Source organism: Nomascus leucogenys, chromosome 18 (genome assembly GCF_006542625.1).
Source record: "Nomascus leucogenys isolate Asia chromosome 18, Asia_NLE_v1, whole genome shotgun sequence".
In the NCBI taxonomy this organism is placed as follows: domain Eukaryota; kingdom Metazoa; phylum Chordata; class Mammalia; order Primates; family Hylobatidae; genus Nomascus; species Nomascus leucogenys.
The window spans coordinates 606382-627041 of NC_044398.1; the positions used below are offsets into that span (position 1 = coordinate 606382).

A 20660-nucleotide genomic window follows, 5' to 3' on the forward strand; every position below is an offset into this window, starting at 1 on the left:
AGGAACAGGAGACGAGGTCTCTTCCTTGTGTCTCCTTTTAAGAGAGGGAAGCCATAGCTAGATGTCCCTGCAGGTTCCCCTCAGGTCTCCTTCCTAAACCAATCCTGGGAGGTCCTGAGTGAGCCGTGACCACCAGGACTGATTCCTGATCCCGGCACAAGCCCAGGTGACCAGCATTGGAGACGGCGCACAGGTTAGAATGTGGACTGTGGCGGACACTCTGCTGTTGCCGCGGCCACCACAGACACATTTGGGTGCTGAGGGAGTGAGGCCGCGGGGGCTGGGAAGGGACCGGTGCATGGGGGACAGCAGGCGAAGGTCACTCGGGAACCAGCCCAGCTCTGAGGCTGCGGGCAGGTCGAAAAGGGAGCCGGACGGCGACCCCCATGGCCTCCAGAGCTCTGTGTACGAGAGCCGGCGGGTCACAGGCCCCGAACGCCAGGACCTGGACAATGCAGAGCTGGGACCAGGAGACCCAGAAGAGCAGCTTCCCCCCGAGGAGGTGGCCGGGGAGGAGTTCCCGGAGACCCTGGATCCCAAAGAGGCACTTTCTGAGTTGGAGAGAGTCCTGGACAAGGACTTAGGAGAGGACATTCCTGAAATCAGGTGGGCACCGGGAACGGGCCTGCCTGGGCGTGGTGGGGTAGGGCTCAGCCCCCTGGGCGCAGGCCCCCGGGCATGCGAAAGGGTCGTTCCCGGCCACTGGCCTGGCTCGCTGCTCCCGAGGGGCCTGGACCTGCCGAGTCAGCCCAGGCGTGGGCTGGTCAGTTGGCGGCCAGCACCCCTCACTGGGCCCTGAGGCAGACACCAGCAAACACTCCCCTATCCGGTGGCAGGAGGTGGAGTAAACAGCGCTGACTTTGGAGTTAGGCAGACTGAGTTCAGGTGCCCAGAGTTCCGAGTTTAGCAAGTGATGGCCTCAAGTCAGACAGAGAGAAAAAGAAATGGGAAAAAAATCCTCCCAACTCAAAAGTTGAAGCCATTCTAAGCACCACACATGGCTAAAAGGTTTTAAATGGTCGGGAGGAACACGTTTTGGGTGAACTAACGCTTCAGCGAATCAGCACTGGGGGCATTGATTTTGGGCAAGTTGCCGGAGTGTCCCCAGCAAGGCGCGCACTCTACATACCTCTGGGACTCGGCTCCCGTCCTCCCTGCGCTGTGGTCCCTGCACATGCCCACGCCCAACCTGCGCCCTTCTCACCGTGGTCTCCGTGCCGCCCAGGGAGGTTGGCCGCCCAAGAACAGAGCGGCAGCCCTGCCCTCACAGGACTGTGCCAACCTGCAGAGAAAACAGCAGGGATGTGAGGGGTTTCCGGGGAGAACATGGGAGCCAAGAGCTGCGTCGAGCAAGGACAGGGCAGATGTCCTGGCATTTGGCATCTTCGCTTGCTGCCTGTTTCCCTCCCACAGTCTGTGAGCTTTCAGGGAGGCAGGAGCCGCTCTCTTTAGAGGGTGGTTGCCCCTTTGGGGCCTGGCATACAGTAGGTACTTCATAAATGTCTGTGAGATGAGTAAACATTACCTCAGTACTCACCAAAACAGCCCCACCAGGTGGGAGCTGGTCTCACCTCCAGTTCACAGAGGAGGAAGCTGAGGACCAGGGGAGACAGGTGACCTGGACAGGTCTTCCAGCGAGCAGTGGAGCTGCGGTTGGTCCAGGCCTTCGTGGTGCCAAAGTCCTCCCTCAGGGACCCCTCGCGGGAAAGGAGAGGCGGGTGGGCGGGGTGAGTGCAGACAAAAGGTGCTTGAGCAAGACCCACGCTTCTCTGGGTTCCCAAACGCATCGGGGTGGGAAAGCAGCTCCAACTTCAATGTGGATTTCTCCCAAAGCCGGCTGTCCATCAGCCAGAAGCTCCCCAGCACCACCATGGCCAAAGCGAGGAAGAGGAGGAGGCGGAGGAGGCTCATGGAGCTGGCAGAGCCCAAGATAAACTGGCAAGTCCTGAAAGACAGGTGAGAACACGCCAGACCACGGCCTTGTGGGGGCAGCGCTGGGGGCCTTCTCGGCACCCGTCCCGGGCTCCTCCTGTCCCCACTGCTCGGCTCCCCTCCCCCAGCTGCCACCACATCCAACAAACTTAGGGTAGGTGGGGTTGGCCAGTTAAGCAGGCGGCCAGACACTGGGACTGCCTAGGGAACTGCGGCCCTCGTGGGCGGTGGCCAAAGGAGAGTGAGGAGTATGGGAGCAAACGGGAGACCCAGGGCAAAAGGCAGTGGGGCTCGGACCCTGTCTCCTCGCAGGAAGGGTTGCTGTGGTAAGGGGTATGCCTGGATTTCCCCACGCAAGATGAGCTTGCACTTCTGTCTCTACTGGTAAGTCCAGGGCTGTCTCCTCCATCTGCCTATGCTGGGGGACACGTGTCAGGTTCCAGGGGACCCCTTCACTCCAGCCACCCTCCTCTCTCCAGGGAGGAGGATCAGCGGGGGCTCCTCAGATGTGGGGCTCTCCACCCTGGTGACCTGGGTCTGCTCCCAGGAGATGGCCCTGGGCCCTCTTCTTAGCTATGCTTCTCCCCCAGCCACCTCCTTCTCTGGACATCAGCCTTGCTCACAATAATCCACACGCCCGGTGGCCCCTCACTGTCCTTCTCTGGCTTACCGCCTCTCCCAGCAACTCCACACTCCCCCCTGGGCCACCCTCCCGGCAGAGACCCAGGCTTGTTTCCGGGCAGGGCCAGGGTTCTCTGCCTCCCTTGCCCTGAGCTGCCCGCTTATTCCAGGCCCTCTGTGTACTGGACCGAGCGGTTCCTTGAGGACACCACCCTCTCCATCACAGTGCCCGGTAAGTGGCGCCCATGCCTGCTGAGGCCCCTGCCCCCGGCTGCCGGCCTCCGGGGAACCTGCCCCGCCCCATCCAGATACTTCCGGCCTCCCTTCCCCCGTCTCCTCAGAGCCTCTGTCCTCCCCACTGGAGTCTGTCCCCTGAGGAGCCAGAGCTGAGACTGGTCCTAGGGGTGAGGGGTGTGGGGAACACTCTCCAGGATAGGGCCAAATCGGGGCAAGAATTTACAAAAAGACCCTTTGCTTTCCTTTCCACAATGATTTCCATGCTTTTCTTGAGAGGAATTTGGTATTGGGATATCACAGATACCTTCAAATGAGACACTTCGAGAGTTCCCCATAGAGGAGAATAACAGTCCAGTTCTCTGCTGTGCTGTTCTCACTTTGGACCCACTGTCATCAAACCCCAGGCTTGTACTAACTTCAGAACAAAACCCATTTTCCCAGCCTGTGGGTCCCTGGATCTGTATTGAGCCCCGTTGAGGAGCCATGGTGCTGAGCTGCTGTTCCAGCCCTGCCACTCCCATCCGGTGTCTGAGGAAGGAGCTTCAAGCCTCTGAGCCCCATTGTCCCTAAATCAGGGACAGCAAGTCTTCTCTCTGCAGGGTGTCTGGCCCCCAGTGGTCTCTGCCCACAGTTCTTGCAATTCAGCCTCCTGCCCAAGCTCATGAAAAGCTGAATTCCACATGCAGAAGCCCCTGGGAACTGCAGGGTGGTTACGCTGGGGTTCACTGACTCCGGTTCCCATTTTGCACAGCGGTGTCCCGCCGAGTGGAGGAACTGTCTCGGCCCAAGAGATTCTACCTGGAATATTACAACAACAACAGGTGGGGGAAGGAGGGCTGGGTGGGTACTCAGAGGGCGAGTTTGGCAGAAACGCCTTATTCTCCCCTGACAGGATGCGGCGTGGGAAAGGGTCCAGGTCCTACAGCCCTAGACCGCCTGTGTTCAGACGGGGCTGGCCTGCTTCCCAGCCCACATCCCCAGCAGGCTGCTTGGCCCCTTGCAACCGCATTGCCGGCTGTGGAATGCTGGTGGTGGAGGGCACCCGTGAAAGGGGATTTGCATAGTGCCTGACAGTTCGTGCTCAGATGTTATCATCATTGTGACTGTATCTTGTTTACTCAAAAAAAGGTAGAAATTGTAAGACACATTAGTATTTTATGTACAAAATTCTTTCTTACCACTTAGAGCCCCTGTGCTTGTTAAAAGTGACCTTTAGTTATTTAGACACAACATATTATTACCCATCTTTATGCAGGGTATGAAGGAAGTAGACAGCGGAAGTGTGTCCAACTGTTTTGAACCACTCACACACTGTTCTCACGCCTGTGTGCACTTTTTAACGCCAAATCATATCGTAACCTGAAGACAATTTAAACTGCAATTAAACAACTCCTGTAGAAGCAGCAGTGCAGATCACATGAACAGCTACATCTGAGCACACACACAGATGCAGCCAGATGTAGCCATGACACTTCCGCCATCTGGCTGGCAGCACTCGTAAGCTGCATGCCAACCTCAGACCTGTTCGATGTGGAGACCCTGCCTTAGAATCAATGAAATGCGGCTTTATGTCCGGGCAGAGGCGTAGCTGAGACCTGATTTTAGCAGGCACAGCCCGGGAGCTCAGCTGTCCTTCGCTTTCCCCAGCTTTGCATGGCAACCTCAGGCCAAACACTTTCATCCCTTGGGTCCAAGTGCTCACCCCAGGCTCTTGACGATGGGGGTGTGTAGAGAAGGCCTGGGAGGAGCTGCCATCCCAGAAGGGAACGGAGAAGGCCTGGACCTGAGGGTGGACGTTGCACATTGAGCAGAGACAACCCAGGGAGATGGTAGCTCTGTACTTGAGAACTCTTAGAAATTCTTTATGAATCCCTGTTTGGAGGCGCTTTCAAAACCCACCACTCTCCCAGGCTCTCTTAACCCCAGAAACAGAGGAGCTTGGAAAGACAGACACACACACACGCACCTCTCCCCGCCGAGCTGCTGGTCTAAAATTGGGACCTCCCCCAGGACGACTCCTGTCTGGCCCATTCCTCGGTCCTCCCTGGAATACAGAGCATCGAGTCGCCTGAAGGAACTGGCCGCCCCGAAGATTCGTAGTAACTTCTGGAGCATGCCCATGTCTGAGGTGGGTGCCCCGTGCCCCCCGCGACTCACCCCCGCCAGGCGGGCTGGGACCCGGCAGAGAGTGAAAGAGGCTTTGCCTTTGGGAGTCAGGGGAGGAGGAGATGCGGCACAGGGCGGCTGCCTTTGTCCGGGAGCGGCTTTATTTTGATCTCTCACTGTCTTCAGAGCCGCCCAGGGGTCATCCTTCCCGGCACTTCAGCCCGGGGTGGATCCCAAAGCTTCCAGCTCACACTCAGGAATTAGAACAGTCTTATCTCAGGTGTTCAGAAAGCTCTCATCTCTCGCCCAGCTCAGGCCGGACACCTGGCCACTGGCAACCACTGACCTCGCTCTAAGCCTGTAGCTTTCGCTCTTCCGAAAGTCTGAACCGCGCAGCCTGCGGACTTGACCCGGCTTCTGCCGCCCCCGCCACCCGCTCTGCATGTGAGACTCTCGCGTGCGTTAGTAGTTTATTCCTTGTCATCGCCGGTTCACTTCCACAATTTGCCGATCCAGGCACCCACTGAAGGGTATTTGGGTGGCTTCCAGTTTAGGACCGTTACAATAAAACTGCTGTGAATATCTGTATACAGCTTTTTGTGGAGGTGTAAGTTTCCATATCTCCAGGGTAATACCCAGAATTGGAATTTCTCAGTTACTGGGTATATCTAACTTTTAAGAAACTGACCAACGGTTGTCCAAAGTGACGGCGCCATCTTGCATTCTCTACATACCTCTGGGACTCGGCTCCCGTCCTCCCTGCGCTGTGGTCCTTGCACGTGCCCACGCCCAACCTGGGTGGGGGGGATTGAGCTCAGGCTCTCCCGTCCTGGCCACCATCTTGCATTCTCCAAACGGGGAATGAGGTGAGGCAATCCCCTTCCTGGTTGCCATCTTGCATTCTCCGGGCCAGGAGTGGGAGCCCAGGCGCACCCTATCCTGGCCGCCATCTTGCGTTCTTTGGGCTGGAAGTGGGAGCTCAGGCTCTCCCTGTTGTCAGGCCTCTAAGGCCAAGCCAAGCCATCGCGTCCCCTGTGACTTGCACATATACACCCAGATGGCCTGAAGTAACTGAAGATCCGCAAAAGAAGTAAAAATAGCCTTAACTGATGACATTCCACCATTGTGATTTGTTTTTGCCCCACCCTAACTGATCAATGTACTTTGTAATCTCCCCTATCCTAAAGAAGGTACTTTGTAAATCTCCCCTACCCTTAAGAAGGTTCTTTGTAATTCTCCCCACCCTTAAGAATGTACTTTGTGAGATCCAAAAGAATGTACTTTGTGAGATCCAAAAATGCCTGCAAAACATTGCTCTTCACCACCTATCCCAAAACCTATAAGAACTAATGATAATCCACCACCCTTTGCTGACTCTCTTTTCGGACTCAGCCTGCCTGCACCCAGGTGATTAAAAGCTTTTATTGCTCACACAAAGCCTGTTTAGTGGTCTCTTCACACGGACGTGCATGAAACCCATCCTGGCCATCATCTTGCATTCTCCCTGTGGGGAGTGGGAGCTCAGGTGCTTTCCATCCTGGCCGCCATATTGCATTCTGTAGGCAGGGAGTGGGAGCTCAGGTGCTCCCCACTCTGGCCACCATCCTGCATTCTCCGGGTGGGGAGTGGGAGGTCAGGCGCCCCATCCTGGCCGCCATCTTGCGTTCTCTTGGCAGGGAGTGGGAGCTCAGGCTCTCCCCATCTTGGCCACCATCTTGCATTCTCCAAGCGGAGAATGAGCTGAGACGATCCCCTTTCTGGTTGCCATCTTGCATTCTTTGGGAGGGGAGTGAGCTCTGGTGTGCCCCATCTTGGCCGCCATCTTGCATTCTCAGAGTGGGGAGGGGAAGCTCAGGCGCTCCCCATCCTGGCCGCCATCTTGTGTTCTCCAAACGGGGAATGAGCTGAGGCGTGCCCCATCCTGGCTGCCATCTTGCATTCTCCGAGCAGGGAGTGAGCTCGAGTGCTCCCCATCCTGGCAGCCATTTTGCATTCTCTGAGCAGGGAGTGGAAGCTCAGGGGCTCCCCATTTTGGCCGCCATCTTGCATTCTCCAAGCTGGGAATAAGCTGAGGTGATCCCCTTCCTGGTTGCCATCTTGCATTCTCTGGGGGGGAGTGAGCTCTGGCGTGCCCTATCCTGGCCGCCATCTTGCATTCTCCGAGCAGGGAGTGGAAGATCAGGCGCTCCCCATCCTTGCCGCCATCTTGTGTTCTCCAAGCGGGGAATGAGCCGAGGCGTGCCCCATCCTGGCCGCCATCTTGTGTTCTTCAGGTGGGGAGTGAGCTCAGGTGCTCCCCATCCTGGCCGCCATCTTGTGTTCTCCAAGCGGGCGATGAGCTGAAGTGATCCCCCTCCTGGTTGCCATCTTGCATTCTCTGAGGGAGGAATGAGCTGAGGCGATCCCCTTCCTGGTTGCCATCTTGCATTCTCTGTTGGGGGGAGTGAGCTCTGGCGTGCCGCATCCTGGCCGCCATCTTGCATTCTCCGAGTGGGGAGTGGAAGTTCAGGCACTCCCCATTGTGGCCAGCACTCGGTGGTGGTGCCCGCTTGCCTGCTTGTTGGTTTGTTCATCTGATTATTCCTAAACGTTTTGGCCGCTTCTCGCGTGGCATTAATTTCCATTTCCCTCACTGTGTGTGGTCGCATCTTCTCCTGTGGTGGTTTCTCAGACCCCATTTGGGAAGTTTAAAGTGACACCATCTCTCCCATAAAACCTCAGTAGGAATTTCTAACAGACAAGAACATTTTAAAACACGATCTCAGTAGCACTGATCACACTAAAAAGTGAACAATGGTTCCGTGATACCAACATGCGCAGTCCATGTTCCCTTTCCCACCTGTCTGAAGAACGGCTTCCTGCGGTTGGTTTGGATGCATCAGGGCCTGCCCCTCCAGGACCGGAGCTCCTTGAAAGCAGGACTGAAATGGAGTCTCGCCACCTCAGCAGCCCGGCCTGAGCTGTGTGAATGGAGGCTTCAGGGCTGGTGGGAAGAGAGGAGGCCGGAGGGAGTCAGGGAGGGAGAAGACAGATCATTGAGTGGGTGCTTAAATTGTAAACACCACAATATCTTTGCTGAGAGATGTGTCTGTGATTTTTATGGGGGAGCAATTTCAAGAAGAAAGGGACTGAAATTTCACAGTGACCTTTGAGGATGGTTTCATTTCATTCTCTGCCTCCACGCAGGCTCCAGACAGAGTTAGGACCAGCCAACAATCACAGACTCTCAGGTAACGCTCCAAGAATGGATGGACAGGAGCATGTAGTTAGGCGTGGGTCGGACACCTCCACTTCCCTTTTAAGGAAGAAAACATTTCAGCAGCTGTCCTCCCTCCCTCCCCAGAGGCATCGGGAATGGCCAGTTCCTCTTCCAGCAAAGCATAAGTGGGAGACGTGTGAAGCGGTCCTTTGCCTACTCCTTAGTTATTTTGCAGGCGGACTCCTACACACGTGTACGGGAGCCAGCCTGGTGAAGGGGAAGAGAGTGCCTATGAGGCGAGGGGAGGGAAGCCCTCTCCAATTTAAGGGTGTCTGAGCACCGCCCAGTACTCAGTCTCTGCGTAGGCTGGTGCAGAGTATCAAAAACACACTTTCAGTGGACCATGGGTTTTCTGGAAAATGTCAAGAATGTGTGTGTAGATGGGGTCTTGCTATGTTGCCCAGGCTGCTCTTGAACTCACGTGATCCTGCCACCTTGACCCCCCAAAGTGCTGCCACTGTGCCTGCCACTGCTGAGAATTGATTTGGGGAGCAAGGGTGCCACGTTTCTGGGTGAAACGTCTGCAAGGTCTCCCACCTCGGCCAGCACTGCCCCACTGTCATCGTTTTCATACCCTGTCCCCTAGGTCGTGTTTTGTGGTTTTTGTGAACATAAATGACTCTGTCTTGCTTTCCCTCATTACCGTTTTCTACAGCAATTTGTGCCGATTTATGGAGGAAAAAAATGGTCTAACTGCTGGGTTGCCCTCTCTTGAGAATATGCTGCAGTCAGCTTGTGCAGCTACCAGCGGCCGGGCGCCCGGCTCCTTCCGGGGTGTGTGCGTGGTAACAAAGCTGCAGGGAACATCCCTGCACCCATTTCCGCGGGTCAGGTGCAGGAGTCCCTGTATGTGGCAGTAACCAAGCCTGTGCGTGTTCAGCTGAACCTAGTGGACGAATTGCTCCCTGAGCTGCCTGTACTAATTTACTCTCCTTCCAGTCATGCATGAGAGTCTCTCACCAGGGCTTGATAATGTCAGACTTTTTCATTGTTGCCAAATTTGTGAGCGTGGAGTGATATTTTGTTGTTTTAATTTACCAATTGTTGACATTACATTGGTCAAAAGACAGGATTATTGACCATTTAGGGTTCGTCTCCCGTATCATTTGCTCAGCCCTTTTGGGGTTTTTTTGGTTATTGATGTGGAGGAGCTCTTTATACATGATAGTTACTAATCCTTTCATGAATACATTACAAACCAACTTCTTCCCAGTCTGTCTTGTGTCTTTTAGTGTTGCTCCTGGGGTCCTTTTGCTCCAGGACCCACGAGGCATCATGGACTGTTTTACGTAATCCTTCTATTTCTCTTTCCAGGTGTCCCAGGTGTCCAGGGCAGCCCAAATGGCAGTCCCCAGCTCACGGATCCTCCAGTTGTCAAAGCCGAAGGCCCCAGCCGCCCTGTTGGAAGAGTGGGACCCCATGCCAAAACCCAAGCCACATGTGTCAGACTATAACCGCCTCCTTCACTTGGCCAGTAAGTAGGTGCCTCAGGCTAGGCATTTCCTGATGTCCTGTCCAAATCCCAGGGGACACCTTATACCTCTGCCTAGAGCGGGCAGAGGGAAGCTCTCCCCCATGAAAGAGAAGCAGGAATCACAGGGACGTGTGGTCCGGAAGCAGAGGGTGTTGTCTGAGAGGGTTTTCTAGCAGGAAAAAAAGATGCAGAAGAGAAAATCAGGGTGCAGAGCAGGGGCCAGAGAGCCACGCTAAGGGACAAAGGCAGCTTTAACATGGGTGTTGGCCTGACTCCATTCCTGTCCTTTAAAACAAATTGAATAACCATTTTCCTCAACGGCAAGGGTAATATGTGCGAATTGCCAGAGAAGTTGCTTGGCCATTTAGGTTTACTCTTCTATATCGCTTTCCCAGGTTCCTGCTGCCTCGTGTTTTGGCGTTGTAGATTGAGAGCAGCTCTTTATGTAAGATGGTTATTAATCCCTTGTTGAACACATTGCACGATAACTTCTTCCCAGTCTGTGTCTTGTCTTTTAACTTCGCTTATGGGGACTTTTCTTTGTTTATTCATTCATTCTTTCATCCATTCCCTTGATATCTGTGAAATGATGAGTGGAATGAATGGAAACAGATGAGTGCTGATGCAGCACTGCCTTACACCGTCCTGCACACACTCGTGCTCACCACACACACACACACACACACACACACACACACACAGTGAGTATAAACATCGATACACTGGTACACGCACGCCCTCATGCTCACCACAAACACGGTGAATATAAACATTGATACCCTGGTACACGCACACACTCGCGCTTACCACACACACACGGTGAGTATAAACATCCATACACTGGTACACGCACGCACTCACGCTCACCACAAACACGGTGAATATAAACATTGATACACTGGTACACGCACGCACACACGCTCACCACACACACACACGGTGAATATAAACACCCATACACTGGTACACGCATGCACTCATGCTCACCACACACACAAGTGGTGAGTATAAACATCCATACACTGGTACACGCACGCATGTATACATCCATCCATGTTTCAAATGTACATATAAATATATATCCGTGTGTGCGTGTGCATGTGTTTGTGCATGTGCGTGCGTGTGTGAGAGAATGACGGAGGGTTGAGGCTTCCACCCACTCATAGTTGGGACCACCTTTTTTTTTGAGACGGAGTCTTGCTCTGTCGCCCAGGCTGGAGTGCAGTGGCGAGATCTTGGCTCACTGCAACCTCTGCCTCCTGGGTTCAAGCAATTCTCCTGCCCCAGCCACCCAAGTAGCTGGGACTACAGGGGCCTGCCACCACTCCTGGCTACTTTTTGTATTTTTAGTAGAGACAGGGTTTCATCATGTTGGCCAGGCTGGTCTTGAACTCCTGACCTCATGATCCGCACACCTCGGCCTCCCAAATTGCTGGGATTACAGGCGTGAGCCACCGCGCCTGGCCAGGAAGCAGCATTTTTAAAACGTGAAGCAGACGAGCAAATGAAGTGCACTGAACTATGTGGGGTTAGAGCAAGAGTGTGGCTGTTTCTCTGTGTGTGCTCACACTTGCTATGTGGTGGGGATAAGAGCGAGTGTGTGGCTGTTTCTCCGTGTGTGCTCACACTTGCTATGTGGTGGGGATAAGAGCGAGTGTGTGGCCGTTTCTCTGTGTGTGCTCACACTTGCTATGTGGTGGGGATAAGAGCGAGTGTGTGGCCGTTTCTCCGTGTGTGCTCACACTTGCTATGTGGTGGGGATAAGAGCGAGTGTGTGGCTGTTTCTCTGTGTGTGCTCACACTTGCTATGTGGTGGGGTAGAGTGAGTGTGTGGCTGTTTCTCTGTGTGTGCTCACACTTGCTATGTGGTGGGGATAAGAGCGAGTGTGTGGCTGTTTCTCTGTGTGTGCTCACACTTGCTATGTGGTGGGGATAAGAGCGAGTGTGTGGCTGTTTCTGTGTGTGTACTCACACTTGCTATGTGGTGGGGATAAGAGCGAGTGTGTGGCTGTTTCTCTGTGCTCACACTTGCTATGTGGTGGGGATAAGAGCGAGTGTGTGGCTGTTTCTCCGTGTGTGCTCACACTTGCTATGTGGTGGGGATAAGAGCGAGTGTGTGGCTGTTTCTCTGTGCTCACACTTGCTATGTGGTGGGGATAAGAGCGAGTGTGTGGCTGTTTCTCCGTGTGTGCTCACACTTGCTATGTGGTGGGGATAAGAGCGAGTGTGTGGCTGTTTCTCTGTGCTCACACTTGCTATGTGGTGGGGATAAGAGCGAGTGTGTGGCTGTTTCTCCGTGTGTGCTCACACTTGCTATGTGGTGGGGATAAGAGCGAGTGTGTGGCTGTTTCTCTGTGCTCACACTTGCTATGTGGTGGGGATAAGAGCGAGTGTGTGGCTGTTTCTCTGTGCTCACACTTGCTATGTGGTGGGGATAAGAGCGAGTGTGTGGCTGTTTCTCTGTGTGTGCTCACACTTGCTATGTGGTGGGGATAAGAGCGAGTGTGTGGCTGTTTCTCTGTGTGTGCTCACACTTGCTATGTGGTGGGGATAAGAGCGAGTGTGTGGCTGTTTCTCTGTGTGTGCTCACACTTGCTATGTGGTGGGGATAAGAGCGAGTGTGTGGCTGTTTCTCTGTGTGTGCTCACACTTGCTATGTGGTGGGGTAGAGCGAGTGTGTGGCTGTGCTGTTTCTGTGTGTGCTCACACTTGCTATGTGGTGGGGATAAGAGCGAGTGTGTGGCTGTTTCTTTGTGTGCTCACACTTGCTATGTGGACTCAGTAGCTGCTGCTACGGAGTGCTGGAAACTCAACAGAGTTTCAAAGCCCAGATGCCTACTAAATTCTCACAGAGGAGTTCAAAGAAGGCTAGGTTCTGGGCACGATTCTTCCAGCCCCCTCAGGGTCACCAAGGCCCCACTGCTTGACCCCCTTACCCTGCACAAGGGCATCTGCCAGGCAGAGCTCTCATCCACCCAGAAGGTGCAGAAGAGACAATTAGCGTGCAGAGCACGGGCCAGAGAAGCACTCACACCTGTACCAGTGAATGGATGTTTATATTCATGACGTGTGTGCGTGGTGAGCGTGGGTGCGTGCAGGATTCACGTGTGTGCGTGGTGAGCGCGGGTGCGTGCAGGATTCACGTGTGTGCGTGGTGAGCGCGGGTGCGTGCAGGACGGTCTAAGACAGTGCTGCATCTGCAGTTTCCATTCAGATGGCCTTGCCCAGCCACGTGCCACGTGGGGTTCTGCCTGCCTAGTGGAAGAGACTCCACGCTCTTTTCCCCAGGAGCCTCTTCACAGAGCCAGGGCTGGTCTGCCAAGAAGTGGGTAGCGCTTATTCATTTGCACAGAGGTTCCACGCAAAGAGGGATCTGGAAAGAAGGTGGGAGCTTCCCCAGAAATCAGAGGCCCTGCAGCCCTGAGAGGCAAGGTAGAGGACAGCCCAGCTGCTATGGCAGACTTGGTGGCCACCTTTCTTCCTAGTCTCCAAGCAGTCTGCTGCTATAAAGGAAGGGGTGGGGGAGAGATGGTGAGAAGGGGGTACCAGGAGGAGGGGGCCACGAGTGCCTGAGGGACAGTCACCAGGGGGCAAGACATGACGCCAGCCAGGGGGAGGAGATGCCTCCTGCCCCGACCCACTTACCACCATGACATGAGCAGGTGGAGGGGGGTGAACCAGGGTCACCTGGGTTGGCAGCAGAGTGAGGGGACTTGAGCTCTCTTGGCTGTGGCCCCCTGAGTCCCCCTTTCAGGTACGTGTGGCCATTTTTTTTTTTTTTTTTTAGAGATAGGGTTTTGCTGTGTTGCTCAGTCTGGCCTCAAAACTCTAGGGCTTAAGTGACCCTCCTGCCTCTGCCTCCAAAAGTGCTGTAACGACGGGCATGTGCCGTTGAGCCTGGCTGCCTATGGCCATTTGAAATATTTTTTCTTTTTTTTTCTTTCTTTTTTTTTTTTTTTTTTTTGAGACAGAGTCTCGCTCTGTCACTCAGGCTGGAGCGCAATGGCGCGATCTCAGCTCACTGCAATCTCCGCCTCCCAGGTTCACGCCATTCTCCTGCCTCAGCAGCTTGAGTAGCTGGGACTACAGGCAGCTGCCACCACGCCTGGCTAATTTTTTTTTGTATTTTTAGTAGAGACGGGGTTTCACTGTGTTAGCCAGGATGGTCTTGATCTCCTGACCTCCTGATCTGCCTGCCTTGACCTCCCGATCTGCCCGCCTTGACCTCCCAAAGTGCTGGGATTACAGGCATGAGTCACTGCGCCCGGCCGAAATATTTTTTTCTTTATAATTCACCCTGTTTTTAAGTGTAGATTTCATAGCTGGATGTGGCAGTGCATGACTGTAGCCCCAGCTACTTGGGAGGCTGAGGCGGGAGGATTGCTGGAACTCAGAAGTTGAAGTCAGGTGGAGGCTGCAGTGAGCTATGATCGTGCTCCAGCCTGGGAGACACAGCAAGACCCTGCCTCAAAATAAAATAAAATGGGGCCAGGCGTGGTGGCTCACGCCTGTAACCCCAGTACTTTGGGAGGCCGAGGCGGGCAGATTGCCTGAAGTCAGGAGTTCGAGACCAGCCTGGCCAACATGGTGAAACCCTGTCTCTACTGAAAATACAAAAAATGAGTCAGGCGTGGTGGTGGGCGCCTGTAGTGCCAGCTACTCGGAGGCTGAGGCAGGAGAATCGCTTGAACCCGGGGAGCGGAGGTTACAGTGAGCCAAGGTCATGCCACTGCACTCCAGCCTGGGCGACAGAGCAAGACTCTGTCTCAAAATAAAATAATAAAGTAAAATAAAATGATAAAATGAAATAAAAAATAGGCCAGGCGCAGTGGCTCACGCCTGTAATCCCAGCCCTTTTGGAGGCTGAGGCGGACAGATCGCCTGAGGTCAGGAGTTCAAGACCAGTCTGGCCAACATGGTGAAACCTCGTCTCTACTAAAAATTGAAAGATTAGCTGGCTGTGGTGGTGCACGTCTGTAGTCCCAGCCACTCAGGAGGCTGAGGCAGGAGAATTGCTTGAACCCGGGAGGCGGAGGTTGCAGTGAGCCGAGATCACGCCACTGCACTCCAGCCTGGGCGACAGAGCAAGACTCTGTCTCAAAATAAATAAATAAAATAAAAAATATGTTTCAGTGGCTTTTAGTACAGTCACAGGGTTATGCAACCACCACCACGGTCAATTTCAGAACCTTCCTATGCCTTCAGAGGGCAGCCTCGTCCCCATCAGCTGTCACTCCCCATTCCCGTCCCCCAGCCCCTGGCACCCACACGTTCACTTCCGGACTCTGGATTGGCCTGTCCTGGACATTCGTAGAAATGGGATGACACACTGTGTGTCCTTTCGTGTCTCTGGCCTCTCGCAGAACGTGCTATCCTGAAGCCTCAGCCACGCTGTAGCCGGTGCTAGAGCCTCGTTCCTTTTCTTGGCTGGGTCATATTCCACTCTGAGTAGACTACATTTTCATCCTCCATTTCTCTGCTGATGAGGAGGCCATTTGAATGTGGGAGCTTTTTTTTGTTTTTTTTTTTTTAGATGGAGTCTTGCTCTGTTGCCCAGGCTGGAGTGCAGTGGCGTGATCTGGGCTCACTGCAACCTCTTCCTCGCAAGTTCAAGCCATTCTCGTGCCTCAACCTCCCGAGCAGCTGGGACTACAGAGACGCACCACCACACTCGGCTAATTTTTGTATTTCTAGTAGAGACGAGGTTTCATCATGTTGGCCGGGCTGGTCTTGAACTCCTGACCTCAGGTGATCCGCCTGCCTCAGCCTCCCACAGTGCTGGGATTCCAGGTGTGAGCTCCCATGCCCAGCCTGAATGTGGAGCTTTGGGGTTTGAGCTTCAGTGCTGTCCTTCTCTTCTGCCCCCACTAGGGCCCAAAGCTCAGTCGGACAAGTGCGTTCCTGACCGAGATCCTCGCTGGGAGGTGCTGGATGTCACCAAGAAGGTGGTGGCCAGCGCCCGGGTCATCTCCCTGGCCAAGCCCAAACTGCGCAAGGGCCTCAACGAGGGCTACAACCCCTATTACATCTCCCCGGCCTCCCTGGTGGCCCAGGCCTCCCCTCGCCTCTATGAGCTTGCCACCCCCAAAAGCATCACCAGAAAAGTGTGATCAACCCAGGCCTGGCCCCTAAGACCTCCGCTCCCAGTAAACACCCTCAGGCACCCTAACCCTGTGTATGTGATTATTCTGAGCTTTTTGGCCTGGAGAAGGGAGGGCAGGCTGGAAGGCCAAAAGAAGGATGAGGAGGACAATAATACTTATTTTTGCATCCAACCTGCGATTTGTCCAGCTGTTTATTTTCCGAGTCACTTTCACTGACCATCTCTAGCGCCTTCTGAATCTCTTCAGTCCAGACTTCTTCATCCACTCCTCCTGAGGGCCCACGGGACCGTCAGAGTCGGAACGACAGCCACAATCAAAGCAGCCGACGCTCCTCCTGAGGGCCCACGGGACCGTCAGAGTCGGAACGACAGCCACAATCAAAGCAGCCGACGCTCCTCCTGAGGGCCCACGGGACCGTCAGAGTCGGAACGACAGCCACAATCAAAGCAGCCGACGCTCCTCCTGAGGGCCCACGGGACCGTCAGAGTCGGAACGACAGCCACAATCAAAGCAGCCGACGCTCCTCCTGAGGACCCACGGGACCGTCAGAGTCGGAACGACAGCCACAATCAAAGCAGCCGACGCTCCTCCTGAGGGCCCACGGGACCGTCAGAGTCGGAACGACAGCCACAGTCAAAGCAGCCGACGCTCCTCCTGAGGGCCCACGGGACCGTCAGAGTCGGAACGACAGCCACAGTCAAAGCAGCTGACACCTGTTACACAACTTATGGATCTTTAGAGTGACCTAATGATGGAGGGATTATCATTGTCCCCATTCCACAGACGTGGAGATTGAGGCTCAAATAGGTTAGGAAAACACCCCCAGTCCCTGCTATGGCCTGAACGCCTGTGTCTCCCCCAAATTCATATGTCGTAATTCCCACCCTCAAGGTGATGGTATTAGGAGGTGAGGCCTCGGGGAGGCGATGAGGTTATGGCGCAGAGCTGTCATGCATGGCATTGGTGAACTTATAAAAGAGGACCAAGAGATACCTGTCTGCCATGTGAGGACACTGAGAAGCAGGCGATGTGCAACCAGGAGGACCCCCGTCACCAGCACCTGATCATGCTGGCACCCTGGTCTCAGGCTTGCAGCCTCCAGGACTGTGTGAAATAACCTTCTATTGTTTCTAACCCACCAGTCTATGGTACTTTGTTACAGCAGGGCAAATGGACAAAGACAGTTCCCATCTTAGCATCTGTTCGCTGCTGTAACAAACGCCCACAAATGGGGTGACTTAAAACACTACACATTCGGGCCGGGCGTGGTGGCTCACGCCTGTAATCCCAGCACTTTGGGAGGCTGAGGCGGGCGGATCGCTTGAGGTCAGGAGTTCGAGACCTGACCAACATGGCAAAACCCCATCTCTACTGAAAATGCAAAAATTAATTGGGTGTGGTGGCGCATGCATGTAATCCCAGCTACTCAGGAGGCTGAGACAGGAGACGCTTCTGAACCTGGGAGGTCGAGGCTGCAGTGAGCCGAGATCGCACCACTACACTCTAGCCTGGGCGACAGAGAGAGACTGTAAGACTCTGTCTCAAAAACAACAACGACAACAAAAATCACATTTATTCTCTTATCCTTCTGGAGGCTGGCGTCCAAAGTGGATCGCACTTGGACTAAAGTCCAAGTATCAGCAGGGCTGCTTCTTCCAGAGGCCCCAGGGGAGAGTCTGTTTGCCGCCTTTTCTGGCATCTGGAGGCGCTTGCATCCCTGCTGTAGGGCTGCGGGCTGAGGCCTTTCATCTTCACATCCAGCAGCACAGCCTCTTCTCTCTGACTCTCACCCTCCTGCCTCCTCTCTTGAGGACACTGTAATGACCTTGGGCCACCTGGGTCATCAGGATAATCTCTCATCTCAGCATCCTTAATCCCATCCGCAAATCTCTTGTCATTTAAGGTGACCCACTCACAGGCCTGGGGACTGGGCTGGGAACGTCCTTGATCATTTAAGGTGACCCATTCACAGGCCTGGGGACGGGGCTGGGAATGTCCTCGAGGTGCTATTCTGCCAACCACAGACAGTGGCGGCTTCCTTGGCACTCTCAATTTCTCTGTAGCCTGGAAGTGGGTGACATGGCTGGATGGGAGAGAGTTTTAGGAAGTACAATGTCAGAACTGGGTGAAATAAAATGACCAGGGCTGGCCGCGGTGGCTCACGCCTTAATCTCAGCATTTTGGGAGGCCAAGGCTGGGGGGTCGCCAGAGGTCAGAAGCACCAGACCAGCCTGGCCAACATGGCGAAATCCCATCTCTACTAAAAATGTAAAAATTAGCCAGGCGTGGTAGTGGACACCTGTAGTCCCAGCTACTTGGGAGGCTGAGGCAGGAGAATCACTTGAACCCGGGAGGCGGAGGTTGCAGTGAGCCAAGATCACACCACTGCACTCCAGCCTGGGTGACAGAGCGAGACTCTGTCTCAAAATAAAAAAATAAATAATCAGACTGTGGCGTCTGTGAAAGAAGCAGAGAGTACCCTGTTTCTCATGGGGTGGTATCACCATTTACCAAGATAGGGAACATTGGGAGAGGAGCTTTCTTCTAAATATGAGAGTGGGTAATGAATTCTGGGATTGAAACTGTAGAGTTTCAAGGTGCTTTGATTTTTTTTTTTTTTTTTTTTTTGAGACAGAGTCTCGCTTTGTTACCCAGGCTGGAGTGCAGTGGTGTGGTCTCAGCTCACTGCAGCCTCCGACTCCCAGGTTCCAGTGATTCTCCTGCCTCAGCCTCCAGGGTAGCTGGGATTAGAGGCATGCACCACCATGTCTGGCTAATTTTTGTATTTTTAGTAGAGACGGGGTTTCACCATGTTGGCCAGGCTGGTCTCGAACTCCTGACCTCAGGTGATCTGGCCACCTCGGCCTCTCAAAGTGCTAGGATTACAGGCGCGAGCCACCATGCCTGGCCGGTGCTTTGCTATTTCCAAGAGAAAATATACACCTACATCTGCACCGACATCTGTACCTGCATCTGTGCCTGCACCTACACCTCTGCCTATATGTACAACTGTGCTACACCTAAACCTGTGCCTGCACCTACACTGTTCTATGCCTACACCTGTGCCTACACCTACACCTGTGCCTGCACCTAAACCTGTGCCTGCACCGAAACCTGCACCTACACGATTTCTGCAACATTCTCTCCATTAGAGCCAAGGACAGGTGATGCCCACCAAAACCGGCCGGGCGCGGTGGCTCACGCCTGTAATCCCAGCACTTCGGGAGGCCAAGGTGGGTGGATCATGAGGTCAGGAGTTCAAGACCAGCCTGGCCAACATGGTGAAACCCCGTCTCTGCTAAAAATACAAAAAATTCACCAGGCGTGGTGGCAGATGCCTGTAGTCTCAGCTACTCGGGAGGCTGAGGCAGGAGGATCACTTGAACCCGGGAGGCGGAGCTTGCGGTGAGCGGAGATCGCGCCACTGCACTCCAGCCTGGCGACAGAGTGAGACTCCGTCTCAAAAAAAAATAAAAAAATAAAAATAAAAACAAAATAACCTGTATATTCTTTAAAACTCATCATTGCCGGGCCGAGCGTGGTGGCTCATACCTGTAATCCCAGCACTTTGGGAGGCTGAGGCGGGCAGATTACTTGAGGTTAGGAGTTCAAGAACAGCCTGGGCAACACGGTGAAACTCCGTCTCTACTAAAAATACAAAACGAATTAGCTGAGCGTGGTGGCGCGTGCCTATAACTCCAACTACGCGGGAGGCTGAGGCAGGAGAATCGCTTGAGCCCGGGAGGCAGAAGTTGCAGTGAGCTGAGATAGCACCCCTGCACTCCAACCTGGGTGATGGAGTGGGATTCTGTCTCAAAAATAAATAAATAAAAATTAAAATTAAAAATAAATCAAATTAAATTAAAGGGCTAGGTGTAGTGGCTCGCGCCTGTAATCCCAGCACGTTGGGAGGATTAGGTGGGTGGATCACCTGAGGCCAGGAGTTCAAGACCAGCCTGGGCAACATGGAGAAACCTCATCTCTACTAAAAATACAAAATTAGCCGGGCGTGGTGGCTCATGCCTGTGATCCCAGCTACTCGGGAGGGTGAGGCAGGAGAATTGCTTGAAACCTGGGAGGCAGAGGTCGTGGTGAGCTGAGATCTTATTGCCCAATAAGAGTGAAATTCTGTCTCAAAATAATAATAATAATATTAGGAACAGGCTGGCAGTAGGAGTTTCTGTAGATTCGGTTTGGCATGAAACTTCAGGAAGAAGGGAATGCAGGCTGAATGAGTAACTGCCATGGGAAATCATATTTGCAGGAGGAAGGAATCTTCCCGTAAACTGGGTGCTGGCGTGGGGTTGCCTTCTAAACAACCCTGCTGTGCCAGCCTTGCTGAGTCAGAGAACAACAAAGGCTAAAATAACTCACTGTCACACATACTGTGTCACAGAAGGATTCCTACTAACAGGAGCAGAGTCCTGGCTTGATCATCATATAACCTCCTAATAAAGTCTGGTTTAGGGAGATCACCCTTATTCAAAGATGAGAAAGTAAAGGATGAGATTAAGGCTGGGCGCGGTGGCTCATGCTTGTAATCTCAGCACTTTGGGAGGCCAGGGCGGGTGGATCACCTGAGGTAGGGAGTTCAAGATCAGCCTGACCAACATGGAGAAACCCCCGTCTCTACAAAAATACAAAAAATAGCCAGGCGTGGTAGTGCATGCCTGTGATCCCAGCTACTTGGGAGGCTAAGGAAGGAGAATTGCTTGAACCTGGGAGGCAGAGGTTGTGGTGAGCCGAGATCACATCATTGCACTTCAACCTGGGCAACAAGAGTAAAACTCCATCTCTCAAAAAAAGAAAGAAAGAAAAAGAAAAGGATAGGATTGAAATAAAGATGTCACAGAGAAAATAAGTTGTTTAAAAATCACCAAATACAGGCCAGGTGCGGTAGCTCATGCCTGTAATCCCAGCACTTTGG

General features: G+C 53.6%; 1 protein-coding gene across 1 annotated transcript; it reads left to right on the top strand.

Moving 5' to 3' along the window:
* Positions 1-298: 298 nt before the first annotated feature.
* On the top strand, positions 299-15761 carry THEG (theg spermatid protein). Its single transcript, XM_003276966.4, has 9 exons — positions 299-606; positions 1834-1956; positions 2245-2316; positions 2724-2785; positions 3542-3611; positions 4801-4918; positions 9470-9629; positions 15501-15645; positions 15680-15761. Exons 1-9 carry the CDS (start codon positions 299-301, stop codon positions 15759-15761), a joined length of 1140 nt encoding a protein of 379 aa, XP_003277014.3.
* Positions 15762-20660: the final 4899 nt, after the last annotated feature.